At 42.7% G+C, this 24,936-nt stretch overlaps 1 protein-coding gene across 1 annotated transcript in view; it reads right to left on the bottom strand.

The window, feature by feature from the left end:
- The window catches only part of LOC135899752 (ATP-binding cassette sub-family C member 3-like), a 95,626-nt gene that overhangs the window by 59,674 nt on the left and 11,016 nt on the right, over positions 1 to 24,936 (bottom strand). Inside the window, exons 4-10 of the mRNA XM_065429083.2 lie at positions 23,775 to 23,909; positions 20,735 to 20,869; positions 19,742 to 19,809; positions 14,499 to 14,618; positions 13,952 to 14,080; positions 11,573 to 11,735; positions 5,010 to 5,267 (exon numbers count right to left, since the gene is read on the bottom strand). Of these exons, the coding sequence (XP_065285155.1) occupies positions 5,010 to 5,267; positions 11,573 to 11,735; positions 13,952 to 14,080; positions 14,499 to 14,618; positions 19,742 to 19,809; positions 20,735 to 20,869; positions 23,775 to 23,909 (1,008 nt within the window). The remainder of the gene's footprint in view (positions 1 to 5,009; positions 5,268 to 11,572; positions 11,736 to 13,951; positions 14,081 to 14,498; positions 14,619 to 19,741; positions 19,810 to 20,734; positions 20,870 to 23,774; positions 23,910 to 24,936) is intronic.

Below are 24,936 nucleotides of genomic sequence, written 5' to 3'. Positions count from 1 at the left end.
TTCCAAGGATGATGTACACCGCACTGTGAGGTCTTATGTGGGAATCATGTCTCGTCTATTTAGCCACGTCGGGGATTTTTCTCGGCCATTTGAGCAACACTTGCAGTGACTTCAGTCCGTGTTCCTTGCGATCCACTCAGCAGGCCTATCTTTCAAACCTGAGATATGTCGCATAACTGCGAGTCGGCCTAGTTGGAACAGATTCATCTTAAAACTTTTTGTGCGCAAACAAACAGGGACGAAGAATAGGGGCAACACAAGGACGAGCGCTTTCTAACAACTGGTTTTATTTTTGAAGAACTACCTGCTTAAATACCCACAGATCTGCGCGATCTAGTCAACAGAGCACGCCTGTGATCTAGTCAACAGGCGTGCTCTGTTAACTAGATCGCGCAGATCTAGGTTGCCTACAAATCCGGTGATCAAGTTCGGGTGTGGAACCCCAATTCGCCAATGAGGCCGGTCAGAAAAGTAACTTCGCTGTTACTTCGGCCCCTACAGGATCCTCCGTCACCTCAGCGAGGACAATTACGAATCTCTCCCTGAAGACACGAGTCGGCGAATCCCGCCGTATCCTCCCAACTGACCTTTTCGGTGCTTCCAGGACTAAACAGTACTACTCACGTTGACGAGGCTATTCTCATTTCCACTCGCCTGAATCCTCAATTAGTAGAGTTTGCGGAACAGAATATTATGCGGATAATGAATACCTTCTTCCGCAAGCGGGACAGCCGAAAGTGGACGTGGAGGAGCCCAAACGGCGAGACTAGAAATGAAATAGACTTCATACTCTGCTCTAACCCTGGCATCATACAAGATGTGGACGTGCTCGGCAAGGTGCGCTGCAGTGACCACAGGATGGTAAGAACTCGAATTAGCCTAGACCTGAGGAGGGAACGGAAGAAACTGGTACATATGAAGCCGATCAATGAGTTAGCTGTAAGAGGGAAAATAGAGGAATTCCAGATCAGGCTACAGAACAGGTATTCCGCTTTAACTCAGGAAGAGGACCTTAGTGTTGAAGCAATGAACGACAATCTTGTGGGCATCATTAACGAGTGTGCAATGGAAGTCGGTGGCAACTCCGTTAGGCAGGATACCAGTAAACTTTCGCAGGGGACGAAAGATCTGATCAAGAAACGCCAATGTAGGAAAGCCTCTAACCCTACAGCTAGAATAGAACTGGCAGAACTTTCTAGGTTAATCAACAAGCGTTAGACAGCTGACATAAGGAAGTACAATATTCATAGAATTGAACATGCTCTCAGGAACAGAGGAAGCCTAAAAACAGTGAAGAAGAAACTACGAATTGGCAAGAATCAGATGTATGCGTTAAGAGACAAAGCCGGCAATATCATTACTAATAGGAAAGAGATAGTTCAAGAAGCTGAGGAGTTCTATAAAGATTTATACAGTACCAGTAGCTCCCACGACGATAATGGAAGAGAAAATAGTTTAGAGAAATTCGAAATCCCGCAGGTAACGCCGGAAGAAGTAAAGAAAGCCTTGGGAGATATACAAAGGAAGAAGGCTGCTGGGGAGGATCAAGTAACAGCATATTTGTTGAAGGATGGTTTACAGATTGTTCTAGAGAAACTGGCCACCCTGTATACGCAATGCCTCGTGACCTCGAGCATACCGGAAACTCGGAAGAATGCGAACATAATCCTAATCCATAACAAAAGGGACGCCAAAGACTTGAAAAATTATAGACCGATCAGCTTACTGTCCGTTGCCTACAAACTATTCACTAAGGTAATCGCAAATAGAATCAGGAACACTTTGGACTTCTGTCAAGCAAAGGACCAGGCAGGATTCCGTAAAGGCTGCTCAACCATAGACCACATTCACACTATCGAACAGGTGATAGAGAAATGTGCGGAATATAACCCACCCTTATATATAGCTTTCATTGATTACGAGAAAGCATTTGATTCTGTCGAAACCTCAGCAGTCATGGAGGCATTGCGGAATCAGGGTGAAGACGAGCCGTACGTAAAGATACTGAAATATATCTATAGTGGCTCCACCCTCCATAAAGAAAGCAACAAAATCCCAATAAAGAAAGGTGTCACGCAGGGAGATACGATCTCGCCAATGCTATTCACAGCCTGTTTACAGGAGGTATTCAGAGACCTAGATTGGGATGAATTGAGGATAAAAGTTAATGGAGAATACCTTAGTGACTTGCGATTCGCTGATGATATTGCCTTGCTTAGTAACTCAGGAGACCAATTGCAATGCATGCTCACTGACCTGGAGAGGCAAAGCAGAAGAGTGGGTCTAAAACGTAATCTGCAGAAAACTAAAGTAATGTTTAACAGTCTCGGAAGAGAACAGCAATTTACAATCGGTAGCGAGGCGCTGGAAGTGGTAAGGGAATACAGCTACTTAGGGCAGGTAGTGACGGCGGATCCGGATCATGAGACGGAAATAATCAGAAGGATAAGAATGGGCTGGGGTGCGTTTGGCAGGCATTATCAGATCCTGAACAGCAGGTTGCCATTATCCCTCAAGAGAAAAGTGTATAATAGCTGTGTCTTACCAGCACTCACCTACGGGGCAGAAACCTGGAGGCTTACGAAAAGGGTTCTACTCAAATTGAGGACGACGCAACGAGCTATGGAAAGAAGAATGGTCTCGAATAGGGCGTTGTTAGCGAATGTTGGTTTGCGTCTTGTTGTGTAGAAAAGAGCAGACCTTACATCCCCTGTGCATATCACATTTTATTGCGAATGGCATTATTTGCCCACTTCAGGCGCTTTTATTCTATCTATCTATCTATCTATCTATCTATCTATCTATCTATCTATCTATCTATCTATCTATCTATCTATCTATCTATCTATCTATCTATCTATCTATCTATCTATCTATCTATCTATCTATCTATCTATTTATCTATCTATCCCCTTATGCCGACCCATTAAACCAAGCTGTCTATCTGCTTACGTTACTAGGTATGTCCTAGTGGGCTATCCATAATCTTACTCAGTATGTGCTCATAGCGTTAAACCGTCGTGCTGATGCCATTGTCGTCATTTGAGTATCGGGATCTTATGGTTGTCAGACCGTCGGCATCACGCCTTCTAACGCGACGCAGTGTTGTCACAGAATTGTCGCTGGCGTCGTCACGCTGTCGTTCTCTCACTGTCATCACAGAAGTAAGGTCATCTCATTGTCGTCATGCCACCGTCAATCTTTCTTCGTGAATTTACTGTCATCATACTGTCGTCAGTGAATCGCGATAAAGCCACCCTTGTCATGCTGTCATTGCCTGACAGTCGTTATTCTGCATCCATTCGCAGACGATCGTCGTCGTGATCGTCGTCGTTATTCTGCATCCATTCGCAGACGATCGTCGGGGCCGTGACTTTTCGTTTGATTCAGCTTTGACATCTGATTCGCGTCATGATGTTGCCGTTACGCTATCATCATCATAGAGGTTTCATTACAGTCATTGTCATGCTGCGGCCTTCTATACTCTGTCATTTTATAGCCATGGTGCTGTTGTCATGTAATGATCGTCATTGTGTCGTCGTCATACAGTCGTCCTCATGCATTCGTTGTCACACCATCGCTAGGGCACCGTCGCAGTTCTTCCATCATTTTCATTGTAGCTTCGACGTGTGACTCTTACAATCCCGTTATCATGAGACATCTTCCTCACACAGTCGTCGACATAGCGTCGCCATCATGCCTCGTCGTCACGCTGTCGTTTCATCATCGTCATCACTTCAATAACGCCGTCTCAATGTCGGTATCCCGTCGTCGTATAACACCTTCATTGACCTGCCGAAGTCATAACATGCCCGCAATTCTGTCCTAATCGTGACGCAGCCATTCTTTCGTGATTAAGAAGTCGTCATGCAATCTGCTTCCTTGTGTTGTGATAGAGAAGCTATCTTGCATTCGCTGTCATAGCGTCGTCGTCTTGCCACCGTGGTAGTTCCATCGTCGCCATTGCAGCCCTTAAAGTAGTTGTCGTCATAACGTCATCGTTACACAGTCGTCGTCGAACAATCGTTGTCATCGTTGTCTTCATGTCGTCGTTGTCACGTTACCATCTTTATGCCATCGTGATAATTTGAAAATAGACACCTCATTGCAGGACGACGTTTTCGACATGCTGTTCCGTGTGTTGTGTGCGCGATTAGAAAGAATTTAAGCACTGTTTGCTTCACTTTGCTGAGTGCTTGTAGCGTCTGCCTTATAAGACTATGAGCCACAGCATTTTTTGCTCGCTTACGCGAGTATGAATGCTTTGGGGCTATGAGTCATTGATGATGATAGTTTTTGTTCACGGAGAACAAAAATGCACGTAACCCTAGCTATATACAGCTTCGCTGTGAAATAATCGAATTATATTTTAAGTATATTTTAATTATTACAGTAAACATTTTTATTGGCTTACTGAACTATTCACAGCTGAACGCTCTCTCAAGTGGATGAAAAACGTCACTATAAGCTGCCATGTTTAAATCGTAATGATGAGGTATCAAGCGCAGCGAAGCATGCGTGATACGCTGGGCACTGAAAGGTTAAATGAACGTTTTGAAGAATCTGTGTTTAATGCATATTTGAACATCTGTATGGTTTCTTTGCTGAATAATAATGGGATGATTGGGGGGAGGGCGTGTGCTAGATGAAATGTATACTTATTGTGTGTTACTTTTCACCGATAATTGTGCTGGAATAAAGCTGGTCCAAGAATTTGTGCTTGCCAACGTGAGCTCATTACTGCCTATGCACAATTTTGCAATTTCAACATGATTTGTATTGTTCGTTATTCAAAAGGTAAGAAAGATTGATGCGCTGGCTAGGTTATCAAGTGTGCCACATTTCACTCAATCTTTAATTAGCTATTTCCTAGTAAAAGTAGCTGACGGCGGCTGACTTCTTTGGCTATACAAGAAAATGTTTATTTTAGATTCTGTGTAACCTCGAGATTCTCGTTGCGTCCGCAATAAGTATCCGTTGGCAATACATTTGAGGAAGAGCACACTCACGTAGCACCGGTCAAGTAGAGGACCTACAGAGAAGGAGGCAATTGCAACCAGAGCCAACCATGCCAGACAGGCACATGCCGGAACGTATCCCATCTGATGAGCGAGCATAGCCAGTGTGATTGCCATGCACACCACGCCCATAAAGGCTGTTGCCAGGTAGGATGTGGACAAGGATACAAGCCAGGCGTCACCCACCAGAAGCGAGCAAACGTTGCCACAAGGGTAATCGGCAATGGCAGCTGCAGATAGGCTGGTAACCTGTGCAAAAAACGACATTGATCACGCAATTACATGTTGATCTTGTTTACAGATATTTTTCATGCAATACTAAATATATTTTTAGTACGACGCGACCGAAAAGACATAACGACAGCGTTCACTTGGTATTCGCTAGGTCAATTTCAAAGAAAATACATTCTGATTTGTGCACAATAATGCCGCGAAACTTTACGACGCTCCTCAGCATTTGCTTATCCAGAGAGGGCAACCCTTTCTATTAAGATTTGTCGAGCATACTCTACGGTCATGATCTACTAGGATTACCTCCGCCTTCCACACTCACATTATACGACAGTGTTCACCAAGTCTGAGCTTTACAAATCCCGATGCAAACCATTTCTGATTAGTGCACTATAATGCATTGATGCATAACCTCGCTCGTAAATCGCATAATCACTTGCATAGTCCTGCCGCATTTTGGCACATTAAGTAGAGACATTGATGCTACGCAATGAATACTTGCTTCTCACTAAAACGTGTCGTTGTAAAAACTCGCATTCCAGACATAACACTTTTTTGTTAATGCATTTGCAATAACAGACATGTCGACGGCCACATGCACACTGATCAAGACATCAGAAAAAAAACATGTTTGCCCATTGCGCGGCTCGGCGGCACAATAGTTGGCTGAATATTTTACGCGCTATATCATGCACTATTTCCTCGAGTATCGGCTTGAGTAGACACTCAAAGACATGCAAGGCCAATCGGCTTTTCTGAAAGAAATTTCCCAATGTCAACTCTATTTCTTGCCGCCTTCTATCGTGGATGTTGGCACTTCTTGGTTTCTAACACGTTTACAGGCGGGACTTCATCCTTCTATTTCCTATGCTGCCTCTTGTTTCTTACCATTGTCGTCGTTTAACTTCTCCAAACTGTGTCCTGAATTAAAGGTCAGCTGGAGCTAATTTTACACTAGCACCATGGCGCACCACACACACTATTCTGTTCTGTTGTAGCATCGACAAATGAGCAATAGTATGGCCTGTAAGTTTCGCGCCATTTCGTGTGCAATTGTTAGTCGGAGTAAAATTTCGCTGATTTGTGTGGCCTAGTTCTTTGTTGGAAAGATGAAGTAAACCACATTTGTATTATAGATAAATTTGCACTGCTTGTTATTTTTTTCTCCTCTTCCATATCCTGGTTTTCGAAGTGTATTCGTTCAAGGTCTTTCAGTCTGGTGCCGGTTTATACGCTTGGCGTAGAGTGTGGCTTCAATTGCATGGTGGCATTCTACGGGCGCAAAGGCGTTATTTTCCATATGAAAAAAAAACAAGCTTAGAAGTTAAAGTAAAGTCCACTACGCTTCGATAGCAAGATTCCGATTCTCTCGGAATACCGTGCAATTGTTTCCCAATTTAATATAAAATCTCAAATCACTTTAATATTCCTGCGTCGGACGCCGCGACCATACCGAGAGACATGAGGATGACTCGTCAGATCAACGCATAACAGCTATCTGGTAGCTATCACCTTAGCTATACTGACGCGGCAACTTGGTCTCACATTCACGTTGCGCGCCCTTCGCATTGGACAATGTGCACATCGTAAAGTGGTGTTGTTCAGCAAGAGGCAGCGATCCTCGTGGCACAGGTAGCCGGTTGGACCCAGCTCGCATGCACCACGCGCACGAGGTGTCACGCGAGAAGGAGAAAGACGGTTGGAGGCCAGTTTGAGAACACGAATGCCGGGGTTTCTTCACAACAGCAGAGGCTTTTACTTGTGGGCACAAGTTTGCCTTTAATAAATATCGTTATTTTATTAACATCGTTACCATGTAGTATAATTGCAATGTGCAAATTTGCGCGCATTAATTTTGCTTCAACCGTAATAACTTCGTCCAGCTATGGCTGGAGGACTGGTTCCCTGTTTGAACGGGTTTAGGAAGTACATTGCGAAGCAAATCCAGCTTCTTAGTCGCTGCTAAGACATTTTCTGCTCTAAGCAGTTACGACATGGCTATCGTAGTAACCGTGTATCATCACGGTTTCTCATAATATAAGAGCCAATTGTAAAATGAAGCTCGAAGTATCGCAAAGAACAATAAAAATAGGGTTAAAAAATTTTTGCAGGATCGTGCGTATAACCCTACGGCACTGACGCGGGGTGCTGAAGTCCTACAGGACAAACCCAATCCTTTCGCAGTGTTGGAAATCTGCATTATCTGCAATCTGCATAAAAAAAAACTACACTTTTTCTTGTCACCTTCTCATAATGCGTGAAGGAAAGACAATGCTTGATAAGCTTACTGCGGAATAGGAGAGGCTTTAAACGGATGCCGAAGTTCAAACAATACAATATCATATTTGTTGTTGCGAAAAACGAGAACACCGTGCAAGCGGGAGGCAATGTTCCGACAAGTTGACTTGTCTTCTTCAAGGCGACATATGCTTTCCTCGCCACAGTATATATAGGTGGGGTTCTTCTAAAGGGGGCGGGGGGTAAGGAAGTTGGGTGCGGCAACGAGCGAAAGTGTGCTAGCGGCTGAGGGTGCAGAATTGAGAAAAAAGGAGTGCTGTGAACAAGGCTGGTGACACGGCCGTCTGTTAGCCACTTGTCAACGGTCGTGTGTCAGCCGGCGAGTGAACGGCGTGCACAGCACCATTCTATAACCTGTTTCGCTCGTGGTTCTGGGCTATCGTGTCTCTGATAGAGATAATAGAAGGAGCGGCAGAAACCAGCACTCGTGGAAAGAAAATATATAAAAAATACTAAATTGGAATAAATAAATAAATAAATAAAAGGAAAACTAGAAATGAAAGCAAGAAAAACAAAAAGAGCCTAACCGACCAAAGTAAGTGTTCTTGCCTATAGCTTGAAATTTAACATGGCGAATATATTCTAAAGTTCCCTTTGAAATGTTTATGCCCATTGGGTGCAATGTCTTGAACTTATGGATAAGGTGTGATTCTCTGTCTTTTCTTTCTCGTTCATGACGGAAATTTGACTGTAAGATGTAGTATTTAAGTTCATGAAAGTTATGACCTGGTTGGTTGAAATGCTCGGCGACGGCTTTGGGAAGCTGTTTAGCTCTGTCCACGCGATGTCCGTTTATTCTTACGTTCATTGATTGTGCCGTTTCACCGATATATTATTTCTTGCAGAAGGAACATTCAACTATATAAATTGGATCCGAACTTGTGCAAATAAAGCTAGTTTTGATTCCGTGCGCTTAAGTATTGGCAGTGTTCTTATTTTTATGTCGTTTTGAAGGAGCCTGCAGGATTTGCACCTGGGACGACATACTACAAAATGCTTTTATTACGTGGCAATGATGTTGGCCGACTTTTTCGTGCACTAACATGTGTTTGAAGTTTCTGTTGCGACGATAGGTAACCCTTGGTACATCCGGGAACGCTTTTCTCAGACGCTCCTTACTTAATAATGTACGGTGGTATTTTCGTTGGATGTTGTTTATGTTTGGGAGTGCATTAGAATATTTTGTTATCAAGGCTTGTGGTCTGTCAGATTCTGGTGTAGGCTCTTTCTTCGCTAATTCGGACTGTCTCTCCATCTTGACGCGACATCATAAGCTCTATCGAGAGCAACTTGGGGATAGTTTCTGCTAGCGTTGTTTTAAGGTCAGTTACGTAGTGGATATAATCATTGTCTTTACTGCAGCTTCTTCTTGGTCATTTCGCTTGTCCGGCAAACGTACCTTGCTTGCAGTGTCGTGTGTTATGACTGTTGCATTCTAAATATTGCTGGCTATCTATCGGCTTCTATTAAAGTGTCGTTCTCAGTTTTCCGTTTTCTATGTCGACCATCGCGTCTAGGAAGTTGTGTCGTGTAGGCGTGTCGAGGAAGAAGAACCCTACCTATATCTGCTGTGGCGAAGAAAGCATATGTCACCTTGAAAAATACAAGTGAATTTGCCGAACGTTAGCTCATGCTTTCACCTGGTTCGCGTTTAGCTCATCGCTTTGAATTTCCATCTCCCGCCTCCCCCTGTTTCCCCATATTCGTTGTTGTAAAATATGTTATATACCATAACCCTAAAGGAACAGATCAGAAAGTAAAGAGTGGGGATTCTTCATCCTCACAAATCCAGCCACACATTGGCCATAATCGTGTGAATGCCAGATCGGTGAGGCCAATTAGGCAAAGAAAGCGCTTCACACATAAAATTGGATCCTTCTTGCATTTGCTTATTGTGATCAGTTGCTTTTATACTTACATATTCACCAATAAAATACCCAAAATTGTTCTTTTTATGTCAGATTAGTTAGGCCCTCACTAATAAGTTTCTGATGGTAGTTCTCGAACAGTTTATTGCATTGCTCGAAGAAAAGAAGTTGTGTTGCAATATCACATTTTAATGCTACGAAACAGTTCGAAAAGGTCACGTTTAAAGTATCAGAATACAAAAAGGTTTTGGAATTGAAATTTTACCGGAAATGCTTTCCAACATGAGCTGATTTGCTACGCTATAAAGCAAAATGTGCAAAAAGTATTAGCCGATTACGGGACTTATGAGATCTACGACAGGGACATGTGTAGCTAGTCAACATTCTGACCTCCTGCCTTCCGCATACCTGAAGCGTACGCATACCGTATGCATACTTTCCACACGAAATCCTCGTTCAACAATCCGCGGCCATCATAATATTGCCTAATTATTTCGTTGTTGAGCTGTGCGTTTTAGGAGGAGTAGTTCTTGAATCATTCATCCGAGCTACAAGGAAACTACAGGGTTCACCTTCTCTCTGACAACCCGAACCACCACTCAGTACATATTTGAGCAATCGTATGGGAGCAAACTGTCAACAAAATTCCTGGGCATTGGTTATTTAAAAATGAATTCCACTGTATGACTATGGTTGCTATGCCATGCGAAATGGGGACTTTGCAGTTCCAATGCTCATATGTAAATCACACCGTTGTCTCCTCTTAAGCTGTGTTTCTTTTGGCGTTTTTACTTCTAGAAGTTGAATATATTGCGATGCTCTTGAAGTAATCGATATTGAAGGTTTTCTGGTCAAGTAGCTAAAGTCACGCACTACCGTTTCACCTGTAAGACTCGCATGACCGGTCGTTTAGAACTTAGCTTCCATGAAGAGCAATATAAAGAATATGATGAACAGCAATATGTTTCCCGCGAGTACCGAAAGAAACTATGTGATATATAAAAGCACGCTAATGTGGAAGCAACTGCTCATTTGAAAGTTTCATAAATTCAGAGCATTGAGCATCAACACGTACATGTCACATTTGCCAGAAAATTATCGACAGTACGCTTGTTATTACGTTTTAGGCAACAAAACCTCACAATTCACGTTGGTGAATTATGGTGCCGTGTACAGGCCATATGCGTCAAGTGGCAAGAACTATTTGTGAAATATCCATCCAGAAAATCAGATGCGTATACGCTAGATGTCCCTCTTTCATTTTCAAGAATATTTTTCTGATAGTTGACAAGATTTCTAATACCCGTGAGATGGCCAGAAAAACAACTCCCAATATTAGCAATGTACGTGCTTTGCTGGAAACACCCGCTTTTCTTTTTTAGTCATAGCGTCAATACAGATTTTTGTCAAGGTACTTTACGCTTTCGCATTCAAAATTGTCTGCCAGCGTGCAACAACAAAAAAAAATAATGACGCAATCTACCAGTATATTATGATGCACTTTTAGGTTCACCGGCCGCCGACAGCAAGGCTATTACTAAGCCTAATTTCTTTTTTTCTGGCTTCTGCCTGCCTTGCAATATCACTTACCACCACTGCGAGCTAAACTTCACGTTGGAACAAGTCAACAATATGGGTACGCAGACCGTACATGGGAATTTTTTAAAGCTATAGATTGTTTAAACAGGGACTTTCTCAAACACAAACCGGTCGTCCTGATGTATTTGATTTATTTCGTCATCTGGAATGCGTAGGTTACTTTTGCACAAGCGTGGATAATTTCGTAACCAAACACCGAAACCGCGGACATTTTCACCTCATAAGAACGTCGCTTAAAGTTATTAAAATCTCAGCCGCTATGTTAAATTCTCAATTAAGAAAACTACTTATTTGTCGCGGCCACTTCTTGTGTTTATCCTGCTGTTTGGACTTTCTGAAAACTTCCTCTTTAAGTGAATATGGTCAGAAAAGCGGCCGTCAGAAAACGATGTCTAAACGGGCTGCTACTCCAAACCTGAGGGCATTCTCCTGAAATTGTGCTCCTCAAATCTGCGTAGCTTAACATTCAGAAATATATTTCGTTATCTGATAACACAATGCGCAACAGCTAAATGATGGAAATGTCAGTGCTACGTATGACAACTAAATAATGCTTACCTTTTTAAACACTGCCGTTTGAAGAAGCAGCTGCGCCTTTAACTGGGTTTTAATGAAAAAGTAAGATTGCGTGCTACAGATGAGACACTCCGAAATACATGCTGCAGACAGGAGCAAAAGAGCCTGGTTGAAAGAGCCCGTACTGTGTACACCCATTAGGCCTCTGTGGAAAAAAAAGGTCAAGCGGCATATCGAAGGAAATTTTCAATTGTTCATTCTTGCAATGTTTGGTAACACGATCAAGTGCTCCTCGCCCATTGAGCTTTCACAGATTGAAAGCATACTCACGTTCCTGAATGCAGGCTGAATTTCCTCTGATGTTTAGTGAAGCGCATAAAAAGTGTTAATTTGACTAGTAAATCGTATTTCTTGCTGCTTCTGGGTTGCAGTAACTACATAACGCAGGAGGCAGAAGTCTTACCGCACAAAAGCCTACCAAGCGCATCTTGTTGCAGTCAAAAAGTAGGACTAGCTATGGGCGTGAATTCTATAAGGTATACGATTGCAACCAAGAAGCATTACGTAGTACTTTAAACATTTACTGCATACGTGACATGACAAAGTTTAGAATATACTATTGATGTGCTTGAACAGGGAACGCAGGAATGACTTGAAAGCTGCGGAACTTGCGGTAATCATTGGCTCTTGCCAATGCGGTGGCAGTCATGGGCGTGATGAATTCAATAGCGATGAAACTTTTGGAACAAAAGTCCCCCTCCAGAGTGCAGTCGACGTTTTAAAGGGGGGAAGGTTAGTAATAGATATCTCACATGGTAGGTGCTCCATAAATATATGGTCAAAAACTACTAGGGCACACGGAATTGCACGACAAATATGGCAGAAAGATTTGCTGCAACTGCAAAGCAAAATTTGAAAAAAAAATGTTGAAAAACATTGTTCAGCACGCAGTTAACAAACGGTCCACAGGCAAATAACTTAAAAATATCTTACTGCTATATTTCTGCTTGCGTATCTAAGAAACCCATAAAACGACAGAGAAAAAAAGGGTACTAATAGACGTTGCGAAGGTTGTTCATGGCTGCCCATGAATGTACTTTCACAGACGTAACCGTGTCATTGGTGGCTAATGATATCACGCGTTTCAAGCGAAATCAGGTACCAAGCACACGTTTCGTATTGCCAAAAGCTCGCGTGAACTTTGGTAAACAATGCACAATAAGCGTGAAGTGGACCCTCGTCAGGAGTACTTCTTTGCTCTATGCGTTTCTTGAAGTACCGAAATACTAACTGATAGAGAGCGTCTTGCTTAAGCTATAGAAAATATTTCCTACGCCGAATGATATATGTGTCTTCTAGACTTGCTCGTGCGTCAATGACCATGAAGATTTTCGCTATATACATTGCTTCATAACCTCTGTGATGCTACATATTGATAGCAGCTACAGCCATAACCATGGAAAATCGGTCTGCATTGGCGTTTTTAAAAACAAAAGTGCGCCGGTTTGTGGATATGCGATAGAATACAGTGAATACAAAGAACGCACCCTAACGTTTGTGTAAAGCAACCAAGCATACTGAATAAATGTAGGTGCCACGCTGGGTAGGATTATGTTAGAATTAGTGTATTTGTTAAATTAAAGTATAGGGATTTACGTGCCAAAACCACTTTCTGATTATAAGGCACGTCGTAGTGGTAGACTCCGGAAATTTCGACCACCTGGGGTTCCTGAACGTGCACCTAAATCTAAGTACACGGGTGTTTTCGCATTTCGCCCCTATCTAAATGTGGCCGCCGTGGCCGGGATTCGATTCCGCGGCCTCACGCTCAGCAGCCCAACACCATAGCCACTGAGCAACCAGGCGGGTTAGTGTATTTGTAACCATTATGTAAGTGCACCATGATTCCACCATATATATGCTATGTTTGTCTGTTAATTGTGTCATAATCACATTCGTGCGCCTTGTGTCACGAAACGCGCGCGCAGCTGCTGTGCCTTCTAGCGTGGTATATAAATCTCCCTCTTTTAATCATATGTGCGCATATTCCACCACGGGTCACCTCAGTTTTCGAGCAGTCCGAATACAGCTCTAACCTGCTCTGCTCACTTTCGTACATTGCTTTATTCTTTACCTCTATAAAAGAGGAAATTGAAAAGTTGTTCCTTTCTTTATTGCAAAAAGGACCCGACCATCATTCTTCATTAGAAAATGCAGTTCGTTAACAGCATTAAAAGAACGTAGGAAGATGCTCAATCGGGATAAAGCAAGCGGCTCCATATTTTATGCAGTTTATGAAGTGCATAAATAGTACAAGTAACACTTCGAACATTTCTTAATACTTATTGCGAACTTCGAAGTTCAATTTGCCGTACCAGTATATTGAAAGTGAAACTAACGTGGAACATGGAAGGAACTTACCCAAACAGAGGGATTCGGAGCATCAATGTTGAATAGTAGAATAGTGTCGCCGCACTTGACCACAATTGTTCCCACCAAGAGTATCGTAAAACGCCTATGTAAAATCTGAGTGCACTCCGCATGCGTAGCCTACAAATACAAAAAAAAATATTGTCGTGCGTTACTTGACATGGAGAAACGGCCATATCTCGTACCTACATTTCACATGCTTTGGCATAATCGGTTGCTCCTGATAACCACGACAACTCCTCAATATTATACGAAATTTGGAGTAAGCTTAAGGCCAGTGGGCACATTTTACAGCTAATTACGATCGCTTGGAAAAGACAACGCAAAATCTCTTCAGAAAAGTTCAAGGTGAACTGACAGTACATCGTTTCTATGTATGCTTTCCACGTGTTGAACCAATGTGAAGGTATACATTCAGTGCGACTTAACTATATCTTGCATTCAAAGCTGTGAGTTGTCTGCTAGTATCAATCGACCTGAGGAGTATTTAAAACAGTCAACACGAGCATGCACTTGCTTAACGCTCAAAAGTACTTACGTCTTTCTGATGAATTTCTCGGAGTCGTTCTGGCTTTTAGAGCAGCACACTAGGCGACTAGTAAGCCTTGGGATGTCATCTAATAAAAGTTTTGATTTGAGAATTACGTTACCGAAGTGCCTGCACAAAAATAATATAGGCTTGTATTAGACATTTGCCAATTCAATAATCGAAACACAGTATATGAAGGGACAGGTTCACAATATACAACTGCTGCTTACGTGAGATTCTTAGCGAGCATGACAGAAGGTTTTACGTGTCTTTACCGTCCCTTCAATATTTGTCCCGACGATACCAGTTACTGAACAATGAGATTAAGACGCTAAAAGAAAAAAAAATATAGGGCCACCCTAGGTACTCTGCTGCGCTACCGTACGCCAATTTAACTGCTCCGCAACATCTCGCACAAACTCGGTCACCAGGCCTATCCATTACGGGGGTCTCTTCTGCATGCGATTTTCCTTCCGCATTTACAAGTTATCGTCCATATAGGCACTGTAGCCGTCAGTAAAAGAAGAAAGAACATATTCTGGAGGCCGCTACTGATTATATTGGCCCCGTCAACGTTTCTTCGCCCTTCATAATGCAGTGGAGCCTTGTCCAAAGGTGCCCCTCCCCTTCTCCCCCTGTGAATGTGGGGACAGCTGCCCGACGCACCACATCACTCTGCACCGATGTCATGGTGCTCAAATAATTAGTACTCTATACGGACGAAGCAACTGGTGAAGATCGCCCCAGTGCCAGCAGGAGACAAATGTCAGGGTGCATAAGGGAGGGAAATAAATACTGGTCTGTACGTTAACTTTAGCAGACCTGGAATGGAGGAAACTTATGGGTTGGATCTCGAGGAAGACACCGGGGAGAGGGGGGAGGGTCGTTGACCTGCGGCGGCGACTGCGTATGATGCCGCTGAGCGCGGTCATGTTCGCCCTGTCTTGAAAGCGATCGGAGATGAGTACAGAGTCTAGCTGCGCCCAGGATCTGTAGCCTGCAGTGCGGTCTATTTTCACCACTTGCTTCGCGTAGATGCAGCACGAAGGTCAAGTCGCTCGCTGCTGCTGCCGATTTTCCTCACGCGAGCGTTTTGACAGCGAGTGGCTATACGCTCAAGTGAGATGTGTTTCGCTATGCCTGTGTGCGTGTGTCATTATGCTTTTTATTTGAGTTGGTAAGTGAATGTTTACACATTTTTACAACTGATTAAACTACTATCCTTACTTCATATAGCTGTCTAGTAATTTCCTATCGCAATCGACGCTTTGCCTTTCGAGTTAAACTGTGACATTTTTCTCTGCATTGTGGAAAACTGTTTTTCGAACTAAGCCTTCTTGGTGTTTTTCCCCACTGTGCTTTTTGGTGCCCATTTCTATCCGCTTCTAGTGGCTATATACTTCTTGCTAGCGCATTCCATTCGGTCCACACATTGTGCACCCTTTTCTTACCTTTAACTCTTGTAGATGTATAATCAGACCCGGTCGACTGTGGCGCCTAATGAAATGTTGTGCAATACATTGATTAATAGTTCGCCAGCACAACTTATGACGCAGACGCATAGTAGCAAGTGAGCTAGATGCGAGAAAACTGTGTGCACACCGTGTTTTGGCTGTAGCAAGAGCATGTTAAGCTTTGCAAACCATTCGCTGCTACGAAACTACGCAATATTTACGTCGGAATTTGATATAAACATCGATTCTTTTTCCACTAAATGAGTTCTCAGCAAGGAAACAGTCCAATAAGCGTGTTACTTTATCCTCAGAATTATTATGCGGAATTATGCAGTAACCTGAAACCTTATGCACGTCGAAACTGTAAATAAAGACGTACACGTTGACAATACTCTGTGTTGTGTTTCAGTGGAGCTTTCTTCAAAACTACTATAGCTTGACGTATATGGACAGACATCATTGGTGTGTCCTGCGCAAATATTTAATCCGAAGCGTGCTTGTCTGAGGGCAGTCACTTTCTTGAGGGCGGGGTATCTCGCTGCTTTAACACGATAGCATTAAGAGGAAGCTTTAGCTCGAGTGCTCTTATCTAAATGCATGTAAAAGGAAAATTCGTTTTTCTCGGCAACCACTGCATAAAATTTGACGAGGTTCGTTGCAGTTAAAAAAAACTAAAAATCTAGTGACTGTTTGTTTCCAATTTTTCAGTAAGGTCGTCAATTGTTTATTAAAATTGGCAATAATCGAAAATTTTTAAAAAACAAAACTATCAAGTTTACAACTCTGTAACTCAAGAACGAAAAAGGGTAATACAAGTCGTTGAATTGCAACTAATAGTACATCTAAAGCGGAGAAAACTAATATGTTACACAAGAACATAAAAATATTTAGTAATATGGCAATGCAACTTTTGCAGAGCCCTTGTACCCAACGTAACAAATTCACGTAAGATGCAAAATGACATATCTAATTTGTCCGCTTTGAATGATCTCATCGATGCTGTTAACAAAACCGCGATATCTGTTTTTGATGCAGAGCTATGAATTTGTAAACTTCATGCTTCAATATTTTTTTCAGACGGTCGTATATTTGAAAATCTTTTTAACAAAACCCAGGCCCTAAATCGAAATTCCGCTTCCAACAGTCACTAGAACTTGATTTTCTCTCGCAAATTCCACAAATTTTATTAAAATCTGTCCAGGGGTTATCTCAGAAAAACGTTTTTGCGTTTTACATGTATTTGAATAGGCCGCGTTGGAGCTGGGCCCGAGCTAAAGCTTCCTCTTAAGTGCCCCGTGTCGCAGAAAATCCGGCAACGGGGCCCTGGATCCTCGCCCAGCGTCGGACATCGCTTCTGCAAAAAGAATCTCGAACCAAGCATAGCCAACCGCGCAGGTTCTCCATGTGGCGCAAGAAAGTTACTGAACTAATTAGATTTCTGAAGGTCTAATATGTAGAAATATTGTAAAGTACGACTTACACGCAACCTACAGACATGATAACGTCGTATTGTAATTTGGGTATGCGAGAAAACAATTGTGTTAACCGGAAACTCAAACCGAAACCCCTTTTAGCTCGATAGCATCTTACAACTGCCGTTTGAGGTCTGTCTTAGTAGGAGCGGCGTGGCCACCTCAGTTCGTTGCACACCATCAAAAAAAAAAAGAACCACGAAGCTCGTCTTCGTGCACAGGGTTCGCCGCCAGAGTTTCCCACTGAACATTGCGGTTACATAAACTGCAGTTGCCGGCAAGCGTGAGAATCACTCAGGTATCTTTGAATGCTATTGCGATCGACTCTTAAAGGCGCAGCTCAAAGGTCCTTCAAATTTTTGGATGGGCGACCCTGATGATAGTGCAGCTTACTTCGCCGTTTTCATGAACTGATTCCTCTGAGAGAGTAGGGTAAAATTATATGCCACAGGGGGCACTGGAAATTGGACGACTGGTCGGTATCGCACACGGTGCAGTCAAGCACAGGATGCACTGAAAATCATGGCGGGGGCTCTTCGCTAATGCATGCGCCATATTCGAATTTGAGTCGTCAAGCTGCCATCTTCGTATGATTGTGAGCCCTGCTGGCTCCTTGTTACAGTCGTGGTCGATTGGTCGGTACTGGACATAGTGCAAACTGGATGTAGTGCGAATCGATGCTGCCTGCGGCGACAGGTGAAGCACGGATTTGAGCTAAAATACCCACACATCGTCATTGTCGAGCCGTTGCCGTAATTTCATTGTGGTTATGCCATCGTGGCCGTTCCATTGTTGTAGCTCTGCCAAAGTGATGTCAGTTGTCATTCCGTTGTCGTTATAAACGTAATCCACATACCAGTGTCATCATATCATTGTCGTCAGACCGTGGTGTCATACCTTTTTAACCATTTGATCGTCATTATAACACTGTCGTCATGCTTTCCTCGTCACTCCAGTATTATCATGCGATTGTGTCCGGTTGTTGCCGTCATACCTTTGCAATTCCTTTAACAATGCCATCAAAGTATCATCATGCCGTCGTCATCATACCGGCATTGTAATGTCATGCTCGTCATGACAGAGTCGTCATCACATCCTAACTGTCATTCCTCATCGTAATGCCACTGTCATGGTCGCATCGTTATTAAGCCGTCGTTTTTATGCAACTATGGTCGTTCGATCGTCTACATTTTCCATTGGTATTTGAGTGTAGTCACGTCATTTTCGTCACGCCGTCTTCACTTTTAAGTTGTTTTCGTGGCGCCATTGTCACACAGTCATCTTCATGTCATCTTGGTGTTTCTCTAGTCGTCACTTCTTAGTCGCTATTCTTGTCGTGTGCATGATGGAGCGCAAAGGGTGTATGTTGAACGAGGCGGTTCCCAGTGGAAACACATCCATCTGAGTCTTTAGCTCTCAGCATGCAAACGATCGCTAAGCAGAAACAGCGTCCTTCGCAAACGCCAATGAAAGCTTTGCTTAAGCCGATTCTCACAGCGCGTGTAATCTTCGTTCATACAGCCGTTATCTACAAATCATAAATGTGTCCTATTATGCAGGCGTCGACTACAGCTTAATCGGTCAAAATTTTTTTCTTTTGGTAATGTGGTTCTTGATGTAATTTTCATGACGGCAGTTCTTGTAAATTGTAGACATCTGAAGACATCCCCAATCAAAGTGGTCAACTGCTGCAGCGGTGACACCTGCAGCGTTAGACCTTCGTCCTAAATAATGATCTGGTCTTTCGTCGTCTACGCCATCGAGAATGATCGTCGGTGAAGGTTTTCCCAACAACGTTGAACTGCTCGTGAATCTTCGTCAAAGCTCCATTTGCAACGCAACCGTTTTTATCCAGCAAAAGCCGTCACTTGGATCATCTTTCCATTAACGCAGTTGGCCTCTCCCTCCTGGTAATCACTCAGAGTATTTACTTGCGTAAGACATTGCGTTTCTTCGCGTGGTGCAATTCTTACTAATGACGTCACTTTTGTAGATTAGATAGCCAGACGTGCAAGGCAACGTAATATAATTTCGGTTTTACACCGCACTAGTGATTCTTCGTTCACGCGTCACTTGTAGTTCCTGTACCACTTAGTAGTAGCCACTAAAGCATGAACTACCTCTCGTTTGGACCTCTATATGCTAGAAGAGGGCAGCTTGATTCTTTAAAATAGCCGAAAAATTGTTTTGTGCGTCAGGTGAAAGACGCTGCTTACATGCTCGCACAAATATTACCTTAGCAAGTATCCCACAAAAAAATGTCCATAACCATATGTTTTAGCGCAACACATGCAGGCATAACAGGTTGTTGGCATGGTTTCCTCACCGCCACAGAACCGTCATTAGCACTTTCGCAAAAACCGAGGAGTCATCGATGTTCTGATGTTTTTTAATCTGAAATAAGAAATAAACATCTCAAATCAATTTTTATTCGGACCACAAAGTGTGTTATTCGATATCACAGATGTTCAGTGGTATCATGTCCATGCTTTGGCACTAAGAACTAAACATTGTTGGATTTTTGAGGTTCAAGAGCGCTGTGAGTGTTTTATTTGTCGCAAGTTCAATTAAGCACAAATTTTCATTGTCTCAGGAAAGTTTATTATTAGCAAAACAGATAAAGAAGACCCATATGCGTAAATATTACTAATTATATTTGAAATAATTGTGCACCGAAATCTCACTCATGGCGCAAAGTGCGGTTCCCTAAGCTGTCAGATGTCCGGTTATGTGTCAGGTTCCCTAAGATGTCAGGTTATGTGAGCAGATTGAACGAGAGTATACTTGCAAGAAACTAAGAAGCATTGTGCCTTTTTCTTTGGTGAAGAGACACAGTGAAGTCATTTCACCTTGTGGCTGGACCACCAGCTGCTACATATTTGTCTCATACCTCCAATTACTGGGCCCCTGCAGGCTCTACGAAATACTGCAGATTATCTGCTTAAGTTTTAGAAAAGGAATGTGTAATCACAGAAGAAAAAACAGCGCGAATATAACACGCAGACCCCTAAAGATGAGATATACACAATAAACAAAACGCTAATTTTGTACAAAGTAACTGAGGAGCATTTATATTCCTTATGAAGCGGAAGCGAAATGAACGATAGAACATGCCAATGTATTATGTGCTGAAGATTCCATGTTAACTACAATATTATTTCTGTAACTCTTACTCTGATATTGTTGTTATTTTGTCTGTTCATTGAATTATCTAAGAAGCTGGTAGAGCCACATACTAGTGTGTTACAATAAACAAAAAAAATACCGAAGTTCTACATGCTATCGTAGCTTTGTAACGAAAGAAATGAGAGATTCGTACCTTTATTTTTCTTTGTTGATGAATTGGGTTGTAGGCCATTGCAGATATAACAAACATTCCGAAGCTCAGAAAACTGCAAACGGCCAAGAGTGTTTCCTCTTTAGTTGGGTAAGTGCGAACGAGGCTCCCAAATTTCTGCGATTAAAAACAGACGAATGCATTGATACAGTTTTTTGTAAGTCGGATTATGTGGAGTTATTACAAAAAAAGACAAGATCAAATTTTCTCTAAACAATCATTTCTTCAAACAAGGAATTTAGTTTTGAACTGAATTTTGTATTTTTATCAAGACAGGTATTACAAATTTGCTTGCTGCGTTAACTTTCCTGCTTTAAGGGTTTGCAATGCCCAGTGACAGTTTCTTGCCAACGGATGTTAGTTTGCACAACCTAATATAGGAACACATGAATAGAGACACACATGAACATTAGAGTAATGTGCACAGAATGCTTCTCATGAAAAGAAATATAATTGTGGACTCAGTCAGATGAAACAACTAGCTTGTGTATTTACGTTTGGCAAATTTGCTTTACAATGGGGCGCTATAAACTGGCGCGTACGAAGGCATTCTTGGGAGTCATTCAAACGCGAGTTCTTGCTAGCGGTTCACAATTATTCTAGAGTGCTTTTAGCGCTCATGCCCTTCGTGCTGCTTCTTCAGCCTTCAATTTGAAAAGAGGCTTAGAGAGTAGAGCTTCATTCTATTATTATGTGACGATATGACATGAGAGATAGGCTACAACAACGTGTGTGTGAGCACGCTAAAGACCTGAGAGCCGTTCGGACCGACAAAAGGAGCCGACGAAACTGTTTTTTTATTCTTCCATTTTCTTCTAACCTCGCATCTCGATACACAACACACACTCGCCGGAGCGCGCTATATAAAAAAAAGGCGCCCAAGGAAGATGGCAACTGCTGCTACAGACATATTCGGTTGCTTGATTGTACTTATACCCGTTGTCGTGGCTGAGTGGTTGTAGCATTCTGCTGCCGAGCAGAAGCCTACGCGTTCGTATCGCGTAGATTACGGCCGCAGGATGTCACTGGACAGCAAATTGAGTCCCTTCAGCCTTTGTGGTTTGAACGTTAAATGCCCTAGGGGTTGAAATTGAACTGGAGGCCACAATTTCTCTGTTTATCTGAGCCCAGGAGTAGTTTTATTGGAGCTTATAGGCACCTCAGTCATTCAATTTACCGCTAGCTGTTTATTCTTTTGTTTTGAAAGCGAAGCAACGGACATGACGAAACTGTATGAATGAGTCGTATGCGTCATCTCACAGGGTGAGTGGTGGAGGGAGGGTATCTGGACTGGCTAACGTCCGTAAGGTGAACGAAAGAGACGACGACGCTGCGTGGTCTCTTAGGGGGATATCTGGGCTGACTAACGTCCCTAAAGTTAACAAAAAAAATAACGAGCGATAGCAAGTTGCACAATCAAAAAATGACAGGGGATTTCTCGGCGCCCCGCAGCTACGCAGTGGGGGAGTGCGCCGGCGCTGGCCGCCGCTGCTGCCGCCTGCGTCTGCCTGTGTGCCCTCAGTACATCGACGAAGCAGTTCAGACGGGAAAACACGGGGATTGATGCCGCGGTAGCCGCCGCGGTGTGTAAAATCGGATTGTGCATTGCAGTGGGATGCCATTGCAGCAGTTGCAGCTCCAACAAAAATGAGAAAAGTGAGAGCACCACGCATTGTGAGCACGGCCGAAGAACAAGCCTCTATATAGTACAAGGAGAGGTGTCCGCAGTAAGGACGTGACTATAACAGACGACAACGTGTCCGTGCCAAAGCAGAGAATGCTGCCAATGACATTGCCCCCGAAGAACGTCAGCGGGAGCATATGTGAGAGTGTAATTGTCGGCATCGAGCGCAAGCTACCGCTGAAGATTGCACAGTGGAGGCCGCTCGTAAGCGTCAAGGGTTCTTCGAGTCTTCGTCCATGCGGCAGATGCGTGAGTTGACACCTCCTTGGAGTTTCGCTGGGGGAAATTCCAAATTCAATAGAATATGTCTGAAAGCGAAGTTTCACCATAGCTGGTTGGCCCGCGATCGATAGCTTTGCTAGCTATTCCGCCACCATATTAATGGTTCGACCCGATTTTTCCTTTTGTTTTTGCAAAAGCTGGCTACATATGACAAGGTGCTGCAGGTCAGCCAGTGAGATAATTTTAACTACGTGGACGAGATGAGATGAAGATGGAACATGTACAAAGTAAAAATAGAATCCTGACATTCGTTATGAGTGCTTCTTATATTTATGTGGGAAGGAAAATATTTTAGTGCAAATGATGTATCCCTTCATCTCAATTAGCAAAAAGATCTCTTTAGCCAATAATTATTTTTCATAAATTTAAATATCTCTACAGTGATACCGTAAAAGAGCAGCTCCAGAAAAATATTCATAGCTAGTAAGCTTGATTAATTTTGTGTTGTCACAATTGTGGTAAGAATCCACGCACGCACGAACTGATTTGCTGTGGCACCTGTGTTCAGTTTCAAGCATACCAGGCAACGTTATGAAATCTACAGTGGTTTCACTTACTGGTAGTATTTCCATCACAAAACAGCAAGTCACTTGTATGCGTCAAATAGATATGAGCCATGCTATTCCATATAAAAATTGGGTTCAGATTTTTTGCCGCCGATTACGACACGCTTATTACTTACCAGGAGCTGCAGATCAAAACGTATTTACCGCGAAGCAGGGGAGGCGACAAATTCTTGTGGCTGGCAGCCAAATCGCATTGTTTGCCCTCTCGAGGAGAACATTCTACATCGCACAATTAAAATGGAATGATGCAGAGATATTACACTATTTATGCAACCTTACACCCACAAATTGTAATTGTAATACCTAAAGTAATTATTCGGCATAGAACGTATCTCTAACCTACACCTGCGCTGATAAAGGAGCGGACAAAGACTATTACAACGGAGCAATTTGTAAAATTTCAGGAGCATTTCCCGATAATTATGTACCAGAATAAGCATTTATGCCAATAATGGGTATTGTAGGCAATTGATAATTTTGCAATAGTTACCTCATTGAACTTGTCTACAGCATGTAAAACGTCGCTGATGTCAGCAGTGAACATGATGCCATGAACAACACAAACGATGGCTGGAGCACCCCCATCATGATATCGCCGCAGAAAAAGTACAATGCCTGGGACCACCTAAGGGAGAAATAAAGCGTCTGTTGGCTAAACACTTGATAAAACACAAATGTGATTGACAGTGTCGCAAGTCATCTTATCGACCTGACACGCATTGTTTTACTGTTGAAAAACCGTAATTTTAGGATTTCGAAGTCAATCCAACGATAATTGGCGAAATTTCAGTTGACCAAGATTCTAGTCAACCCAAACTAGAGAAAGCTGCCAGCAAATGCCCATCCTAGCAGAAGTACCTGCTGTTCTTGCAATTATCTGTTTATTAATTGGTAAACAGCGTTTTACATTTAGCCTGCTGAACTAAATCCACGAGCATACCCAAAGAAATTTGATAGGTTACTCTTTTTTTTATAGTCCAGAACATTGGACTCTGGTAATCTTCCAGATATCACTGTTTTGCGCCGTATAAACTTTAGTTTTTAGCCTACAAGGATAGGCGAAAACAATTGCTTGTGTAACTTAAAGTCTAAGGACTTCACAAACTGTCACTAACGCAACATCAAATCTGTAGTATATATTCAAGACTATTACTCCCCACAACTTGAGTCTAATGCGCATGCATGTTTGAATGCTTCTGCATCATGTTCACGCCTCTAAGGCACACCTCTCTCCACACCGTTCTGTGCAGCTAATAAAGCCAGTTTTTGCATCCTCTGTTTCTGCACACACAGTAGCACAGTGCAAACTATTAGAAAGGGTGTATTAGTTACTACCTAGTGTAAACCATTTGCTACCAAGTATAACTACAGTTGTTAACGAAAGACTTAGTGGCAGTACTAACTAAAGAAAGCTCAGCCAATAATCTCTTTCTGTGCTTTTCGAGTATGATCACTCTTGTTTTCCACAACTCACAGCCAAGCTCAACTGTGAGCTTTGTTCATCGCCTGACGTACAATTGGAACAACTTCAATTCTACTGAGTCATCATACTCTTGCCATTCTTCCATAGTTAAACAAAGTACCTTCCACAACATCTTCTCCCTTGTCGTTTTGCTTATTTGTCTGTGCGTTAGTTGTATAATTCCAAACTT

This window comes from Dermacentor albipictus, chromosome 5, assembly GCF_038994185.2.
Source record: "Dermacentor albipictus isolate Rhodes 1998 colony chromosome 5, USDA_Dalb.pri_finalv2, whole genome shotgun sequence".
Classification (NCBI taxonomy): domain Eukaryota; kingdom Metazoa; phylum Arthropoda; class Arachnida; order Ixodida; family Ixodidae; genus Dermacentor; species Dermacentor albipictus.
The sequence above is the reverse complement of the archived record's forward strand: the minus strand, read 5'-3'. Positions and strand labels throughout refer to the sequence as shown.